General features: G+C 31.4%; 1 protein-coding gene across 3 annotated transcripts; it reads right to left on the bottom strand.

Annotated features, from left to right (window-relative positions):
- LOC106753564 lies at nucleotides 1-3,912 on the bottom strand. 3 transcript variants are annotated; one of them, XM_014635384.2, is made up of 5 exons: nucleotides 3,842-3,912; nucleotides 2,905-3,016; nucleotides 2,146-2,240; nucleotides 1,750-2,012; nucleotides 1-1,150 (listed from the first exon to the last, which is right to left on the bottom strand). In XM_014635384.2, the coding sequence occupies exons 2-5, from the start codon at nucleotides 2,932-2,934 to the stop codon at nucleotides 342-344; spliced, it is 1,197 nt and encodes a 398-aa protein (XP_014490870.1). In that variant the 5' UTR covers nucleotides 2,935-3,016; nucleotides 3,842-3,912; the 3' UTR covers nucleotides 1-341. The 3 variants fall into 3 exon arrangements, with proteins under 3 accessions (XP_014490870.1, XP_014490872.1, XP_014490871.1); XM_014635386.2 differs by lacking the exon at nucleotides 3,842-3,912 and having other exon boundaries at nucleotides 1,750-1,998; nucleotides 2,905-2,927; XM_014635385.2 differs by lacking the exon at nucleotides 3,842-3,912 and having other exon boundaries at nucleotides 1,750-2,026; nucleotides 2,905-2,926.
- Between the last annotated feature and the right edge of the window lie 4,924 nt (nucleotides 3,913-8,836).

The following is an 8,836-nucleotide window of genomic DNA, read 5'->3' as shown; positions in this document are numbered from 1 at the left end:
TTCAGAAAAACTATGCCAAGGTTCACAATTGATGTAACAGGCAGCACAAGTGAGAGAAATCAGAAGCCATAGAAACATGCTAGACTTTGGGCTTTCCCGTACCAGGTTGTAAGAGGATGATGGATGAGTGTGATGTGTCATTTACTCATTATTCAGTTTAATTGAACCTGAAATTTTGGACATCACCTTCAATTCAATTTTGCCTTCTAGAAAACATGGCAACAAAATCAATCTCGAAAAAATTTCACCATCCTTGCTGAGTCAACACAAATAACATCCGAATAAGGAGTACAAGAACAACTTTGTATGAGACAGAAACAAGGGAATTCTGAATTGATTGACTAACTCCATCTTCTCCTGTCCTCTTCTTCATCCACTGGAATATACCATTCTGGTCTCCGCTTGGTGTTGCTCAGCCTGTAATTGAGAAGGAGTTCCTCATCTTGAAGAGGCCTAGTAGCAACCAGAACAAGAGTTTTCAGTAATGGAACATGTGATCCACTAATTTTTGACCCTCCCTTGAACCAAAAGCTGCCAAATCTCCTCATATTTACCTCTGCATTTCCAAACAACAAATTTGGAATGTAGACTCTCATGCTGCTTTCAGTCAATGGAAAGTCATACGGGCAAATCATGACATTTGGTTGCACCCCTTTTGGAGGGTGATTGGCAAAATGAGCTAAGGCTAATGGGTTTCTACGCTCAATCACTTCAGTGTTATCTCCTTTGTACCCTTCCAAAGGCTTACTAAGCAGTTTCCAAAACCTTTCTGAACCTCTCTCAGGCTCAGCTCCTTTCACATCAGGTTTGATTTCTCCAGATTTCCAACCATGCCATAGTTCTCGGTTGTCACCTCCACAACCCCAAGGTTGACCATTGATGACATTCCCATCATATCTTGTAATCAAATAAGGGTTCAGTGCATCAACCTTCGGGTATCCTGGAATATAACGGTAATAAGCTGGAGAGTAGACTATGCCCGGATAAAAGGCCACCACAGCACCAACATCTACTGCGCCATCTAAGAAAAGACCTTGGCCAGCATCCTTGTGAGGTATCTGAGAAGGTTTGACATTAACAGTGTAGCCAAGTTGATTTTTTACATTTTGAGAAACTTCAGCTCGGCTTAATGGTATTGTCTCGGGGGCAGCTGCTCCAAAAGCAAGTGGCTACAGTGAACAAGTAAAAAGGAGAAATATCCCAATAATATACGAAAGTCTAAATGAATAAATAAAGGTAAATTATCACTAAAATAGGATATTTTTTGTACCCTTTGTTGTCTTAAGGAAGACAAACAGCATAAAACGGTTATGCAACAATTTAGAGGTCAGTGTTGAAACATTAAATTACTTGACATGCCAGGTTCATGAACAATAAATATGAGCATTTCTCATACAGATCAATGATATTTACATTTACATACATTTAATTATTAGGTAGAAACAAATCTCAGCTGCACACATCCATGGCTTCGTATTCATAGAGCCTACAAGAAACTGTGACCCACAAAAAAGAGAGTAACCGAGTATGCTCTGTAATGCTATGTATGGCTCTTAAAACACAAATCACATCAAGGATGCGGACATTCTGATCAGTAAAACATGGAAATATGATGACACTTTAGTGCTGAAGTGTTAAATATATCAGCGTTAAACAGACACGTTGAACCTAGCTGTTAATTTCTTTTCCTAATGCTCACCAAGATTGCATAAGTATGCAGAAAGGAAAGGAGGTGCGGGTCAAACTCACCGAGTTTATTCTGGACTGGATTACTCCTACCCACAGCAAAACTAAGGCCACTTCGGCGAGGTACCGTGCTTTCTGGTTCATGTTCGTTTACCATCTTTTCTTTTGGAAGTAGAATTTCATCCATGAAGGTGCAAAATGTTTTAATTTGTGAGTGAACATTTTCTTGTACTTGCATTTGTTGATCAGCAAACGAGGCTTTACCAGCCATTTCAATAATCTCTTCGGCACGTGCTTCATCAGCATTCTTTCCTAGACGATTATAGCTGGATATTTAAGTCTTTGCATGAGCAAAATATGCCGATATGTTAAGAAGGAGAAGTATCACATACACAACGACTTATCTGTCATAAATCAAAGATCTAAATATCTTGAAGTCTCAAGGAATTGTACACTGACCTTAAATAAAGGAACAACCGATTAATGTCAGCTTCAAATTGTAGTTGTCTAGGATCCCTAGAAAAAGCAGGGCGCTTTACCAGGCTTCTCACACCCTGAAAACAAATTCAGTCGGAGATTGGTTATTCATTATTGTCATAAGTTTCATATGATTGATGACCCACAACAGGTAACAGCTAGCTACAGCTTTGAATAGCCCAAAACTCTAAAGAATTGTAAAACACTAATCCCTGAAAGAAGTAGGATATCATACTTCCATCAATCATGGAGCTCCTCCTTTTGATCATTGGTTTAATCATAATCCATATAATGTTGACATAAAAGTTATAGTAATTTAGTAAACAAATATGAAACAACACAAAAATAGGAGGAAAACTACAGAAGATGAATAATATAAAGAGTTGAACTTTCCTTCTACAGTTCTACTTCATTCTTTCTATGGTTATGGAAAAACTCGTCATGAGCATTGGTGTATTCTTGTGTAATGGATCATTATCTACTGACTACAAAGCAAAGAATATTATGCTCTAAATGAGTTCTAGACAATATTGTTCTTCAAGGGGTCAATTGAGAGACAAAGCCATATTATTTATTTATTTGTGTCTTTTCTCCATTTCTTGTTTTGTTTCATAAATAAACATTAATTTGCACATATTCTGCAATAATCTAAGTAAATAGTAAGAGAAACAGTTTCCTTCTAAAAGAAAGTAAATCAATCTGATACACCAAAATTATTGCGTTACAAATGTAATGATATACCTCTTGAAATTTCTGGAACAAAAGAGCCATCTTTGACTGATGCAAGAGACAGAACTACTCAGAACAAAATGTGCTTTCAATGCAACATGGAGTTTTCTAGGCTGGAAATGTTCTGCCAAATATAAAAAAAATGATCAACACGGGTAATGAACTTGTAATGCCAGAAGCAAATTGATTAAGCTATAAAAATCACATACTTATGAGGACAATAATAACAAAAACCAGATTGAAAAGTTTTTTTTGTCGACAATATTAGTTGTTAATGTTTTGTTAATGAAGGACCGCAACCTATCTCCCCTTCCCTTCTAACTTTACCATTACACCATCTTATAAACTTATCCATTCATCATTTCAAATTGGATAATAAAATAACATTAAATTAGAGAGAAGTTTATTTCCACTTCATCTTTTTATTTTCTTCTATAAGCATTTATGAAGACCCTTACTCTTACTCTTAGAAACTCCTAGAACAAACTTCTCCACAAGCAAGCAGTAGAAGAAAATAAGAAAATAAAAATGAATGGAGCTTGTCCCATAAACTAGAATCTAGTTATGCCCTTGACTTTAACTTCTCTAAAAACTCTGATGCATAAACTGACTTAACCTAACAAAGAGAGTTCAATTTATTTCACCTTATTTTTCGTTTCCTACAATAATTTATGTGAAGAAGGCCCTAAACTATGAACATTACATTATTTCACGCATCCATTCGAAATTTCCAAAAACAAAATCAAACCCTTTTCTAGCCATTTTTATGAGATCATATGCACAGTATACATTATTTCCACCATGAAAACACGATTTTTGAATTATCTGTCACTAAATAATTAGCTTTCGTCGCTAATTCATGTATGCATTACAATGTTAACACTGTTCGTAATCATATTAATGGTACCACATAAAAGTGAGTTATGATTAAAAGAAGCGAGAATCGAACCTTGGAACCGTAGTTCTCGGAGAGACGCCGCAACTGGAACTTGAAATTGAAGCCAACAAAGAAGCCAGATCATGGAGGGAGAAATAATACTGCTTTATTTAGTTGGGCTTCGTGCTTGGGCTCATGTCACCCATTATTACTTCCTGCACCTAAGTTTTTAAAATACCCATTTTATCCTTTATGCTTTATTTCAATGGTGCCTCTTTCTTCTTCAGTTTTTGTTTTTATTAATTTCCTTTCTAGAGGTCCAAAAAATCTACAAATATTTACTACTACCAAAGTGAATGGGCACTTAATCATTAAATATTTTTTAAGTCTTTAATAATTAATGTTTCTAATGTAATAAATTAAAAAGATAATCATATCTATGCTAAATTATTTTATTATAAATAATAATTAGAATTTAATATAAATATTAATGATCTAAATTACAATATAATTACAATATAATGTCAATATTAAGAATGAGGCATAACAAGTATTTTATATAGAATAATTTACGTTAGTCAATCCATCAAACTTGATATCACGTGGTTTTATTGTCAAGTCTCATTAGAACAATCCTTTAAGTGTAATGGAACTATTCTAAAGATTCTACAATTTGTAAATTTGCACGAAATCCAAAGCATGCAAAGGATTAGATATTGTATTATATAGCAACAGTGTGATATTTAGAGAACATATATGTCATTTGGTTTTATTTTCTTATTTCTGTCTTTGTCTTATTGTATTTAAGTTCAACGGAGGTTATATTCTTCTATTGCTTGCTTTTAGAGTTTGAAACTAAGAAGTTTCTGTAATAATTTAATTTCATATAATGCATAAAAAAAATATTGTCACCTTTCCTTATCAAACAAAGAAAACGAATATTAATATGATGTCTTTTCTTTTATACATTTATGTTCATCTATCTACACTCATTTTCTTATGAGTACTTATAACTTTCATTTGAAATTTCCATTGCCCCACTTAGAAAAAAAACGTGAAAAATGTATGCGTAATTGTTCAACTCTGATTATAAATTAGAAATTTAAAGAACCATGAGATCCTAATCATGTTCAATTTGTTAGATATTTGGATGTCTTAACGTAACCAAAAAGTTTCTAGTTTTAATTTAATAATTATAACCATGTGATAGAAATAGACAAATTTTGATTTAGTATGATATTGTAGTATGTTGTTTATTCAACTATAATGTATTTGCGAAATGTCATTAAATCTTAATTATTTAGAATCTATTGAATTTATATTGTTTTATTATGTTTATGGCATATACTAAGTTAAGTTTCCATGTGAAAAATATGATGTAGACAACACGACACGACATGACAACTATTTGTTTAAATTAAATAATATTTTCATTGACATTTTTTTTATGTTATTCATTAAACATTTGTTGGAATATTTATTCAAAATTACTGGAATGTGTTTATTCATAGGAAAAAAAAAAAGGATGAAATCTCAACGTATAATACAACCAAAAAAAACATTAACCTCAAAAATTGCTTTGGAGAAGGTACAACTTGTTGGGAAGAATGAAAAATATTGGACCATCCAATTTCTACTATCACGTACGAGATGCTTATACCTCGGTGTGAAGAGAGTTTGTTGGAAGTCGCACATCGACTAGAGATAAAACCAATTTATAATATATAAGTGAGGTGCAAACCTCACCTTACAAGCCAGTTTTGTGGGGTTGACTTAAGCTTAAAATCCACTTCTTAACATGGTATCAAAGTCATGGTTAGAGCCTATCCTGGCGACATTTTTTGTTTTCTGTGCAATTCTATTCCACCCACTATCGGACCACCTATTTCTATTATCACGCTCGAGATGTTTATACCTCGATGTGAAGGGAGTGTGTTGGAAGTCCCACATCGACTAGAGATAAGGCCAAATTATAATATAAGTGAGGTGCAAACCTCACCATACAAGCCGATTTTGTGGGGTTGAGTTAGGCTTAAAGTCCACTTCTTAATAAAAAAAAAAATGCAAAGATGCTTAAAGAATTATCTTGTGAAGTTGTTTTTCCTTCATCCTTTCCACTCAATATGAGAAGTGGAAGTTGCCCCATACTAAAGTAAGAGGGAAAATGACATGAAATATCAAGAGATTTTTCATAAAATGATAAGTTTATAAAAATCTCTAATTTATAAGATATAAATCTTTCATGACGATATTACTAATAATTTTGAAGATTATCTTTTTATAGATGACCTAGTTGAATATAAATTAAAAGGAATTTTTATTTTCCATGGTCATTTTAAACACATTTTTCACTATTATTAACATTAAAGAGTACTTTAGTGGTATGAGGATAATTGGTTTTAATGTAGATATAAAACAATATTTTAGAGAAACTCTTACCCTTATTTTAGTGGATTTGGGAGTTAGGATATAATGGAGTAGCTAGATATTCCCCTCATCCAGATATTAACACCACACATAATTGATAAGATAAAAGTACATGTTACATATATGAATGAGTTGTAACATTTGAAGTCAATGGATATCTTCTAGTTAGCATAATCTAGTCAATTTAGAAGTAGTTCTAGCTTGTAGAGGAAGAATAAGAAAAGAAACACGCATTAAAATATATTGATGTTACATGTTTGTTAGAGAAGTTTTTCCCTAGTTAGTGATTATAAAGAGAGTGTATTTAGGAAGGTCAACCATAGGTAGGCTTATTTGATTGGAAAACAAATGGGAAAAAAAATTAAATATGTCAATCCTCTAATCCTTTTGCCTACCGTGGAAGTTGAATTAGTGGTAATGGAAGTTAAACTAAAGGAGATACTCGAACCATTCATTGCTTGACCTACAATTATATTTATGTTATTTCAAAATTCTTAACAAGTTTATATTTGAAAATTTTCTCTTTATGTATATATTCGTCTTATTATAAATTATTTTTTGATATTAACTTTTATCATTCAAATCATATAGGATATTAGAAGAAGACAAAAGAAAAAAAGAAAATAGTTGTACTTAATGTTTATCCCCAAGTCCTAAACAAGCAAAAAGTTAATCTAATCTATAAATTGGCTAGAGTTCACTTTTGCATACATTGTGTTATATCCTCACTACAAAAATTATTGGAATTAGGGATGGAATTTTACCAACAGAAATAAATTTGTCGATAAATTTAAATTGTCGATAGATTTTTGAAATTTGAATTATCAAAAAAATTATTTTGTTTATAATATCTATTAGCAATACATATTTTATTTATTGATGAAAATATTTGTCAGTAAATAAAATTTGTCTCATTGATAGATTTTTTTGTCAATAAAAAGAGCAATACGTTTCTCACCCATTATCTCTTTCTCGCAGACTACCCCATTATTTATCTCCCCCGTAGGAAACCCACATATGACACTAGACACAAATCACACATCGCTAACCACAGGTGCATCGCGATCCACCATTCGAGTGCACTCCAAAACCACGAACCACCACCACTGGTAGTTGTAAACCATACTAGAAAGTTGAAACCTCCTTTTCTCCTTCTCTCTTTCCTACGAGCCACCATAGCAGCAAAAACCATTACCATGACTTCCAAAGAGATGTACCGTGAGTCAAACTCATCGCAACTCCGAAAGAGGTTACTCATCGCGACAAAGAGTCGTCTTGCCTCCACCAGAGCCGACGAACCAGATTGCTTGATTGAAATACCACCATGATCTCTGGATTAGCCCGCCACTGCAACATTACTACAAGAGTTATGTTGTCACGTGCATGTTTCCTAAGAAGAAGAAACATCCACTACCATTTCCAATGACTGGATTGGCATGAACCCTAATATGTTTTTCCCCAAAATTTTATCAAATCCTTAATTGTGAAATTTATTATTTGTCATTTAATTTCTTTTGAACTTTTTTAGTGCATTCCATTTCAATCGTATAAAATGTTCTCCAATACATTCTAATTAAAATATCCTATCTGATTTTCATCTTTCCTATGGATGTTTTATTCTGTTGCATGACAGTGAAATTCTGGTTATGAAGGATTAAGTTGGAGTGAAGATGAGTTGTCCTTTTCGTTTGTAATGTGTTGATATTTTTTATTAGAAAAGTTAAAAGAAAGAAACATAAGGAGAAAAGAGGAAGAAAATGAACAAGATCATGATATTTACCGGCAAAATTTATCGACGAATTTTTTTTTCAATTATTACCGAGATTTTTCCTTTCCTAATTATTGGTAGATATAAACTTTTGTCAACTGACGTTATCAATTACACTTTTAATGACTGATTTTGATCTATTAGAAATCTCTAGGAAAAAATCATTACCGACATATTGTAACCATTAATAATATATATTTTTCTTGTAGAACAATCTTTAATACCAACAATAATAATGTATCATTCTACATAAATATGTAAACTATCTTCACAACCATCCAAAATAATCAAATGTCTAACATCATAGTTATACAACTATAGATAATATAAATACATTTAAACTCTATATTCATTTAACTTATTTTAGGTGGAAGGATACATTAAAACTTATTTATGTTAGCATAAACATAAGAAAGGTTTATTTATATGATTTTCTTGAGTCTCAAGTCATACAAAAAGTTTGAAGAAAAAAGAAGATAAGATTTACAAGATTTCTTATATAAATGCATAAGTACTTCATTCACTATTTTAACATCTTTGATATTTTATCTTTTCTTTATCTACATTTAGTTTTAAACTTTATCTTTTTAATAATTTTTTTAAATTAAAATAATTATTTTCTTTCCTGTGATTATTTTTTCAAAAAAAATTCTTTGATTTGACTTTTTTTTTAAATTTAACCATTTTTAATTATAAAATTATATTTAAAATAAATAAAACCTATTTATAATACTATTATAAAAATTATTTATATTTAAATTTATAATTATAATATTAATAATATAATAATAATAATTTTATTATTTTTCATATCATATAAAATAAAGGCACATTAATGATTAAAAAATTAAAATATTTTAATAATTGATAAC

The sequence above is a fragment of the Vigna radiata genome, unplaced genomic scaffold (genome assembly GCF_000741045.1).
Source record: "Vigna radiata var. radiata cultivar VC1973A unplaced genomic scaffold, Vradiata_ver6 scaffold_134, whole genome shotgun sequence".
Classification (NCBI taxonomy): Eukaryota; Viridiplantae; Streptophyta; class Magnoliopsida; order Fabales; family Fabaceae; genus Vigna; species Vigna radiata.
The sequence above is the reverse complement of the archived record's forward strand: the minus strand, read 5'-3'. Positions and strand labels throughout refer to the sequence as shown.

Coding starts and splice junctions, on each gene's coding strand:
- LOC106753564 (XM_014635384.2), bottom strand. CDS start 2,934: ATGGCTCTTTTGTTCCAGAAATTTCAAGAG. Junction 2,241..2,904: donor TGTTCCAGAAATTTCAAGAG/GTATATCATTAC, acceptor ATTTGTTTTCAG/GGTGTGAGAAGCCTGGTAAA. Junction 1,151..1,749: donor TCCAGTCCAGAATAAACTCG/GTGAGTTTGACC, acceptor CTTTTGGAGCAG/CTGCCCCCGAGACAATACCA.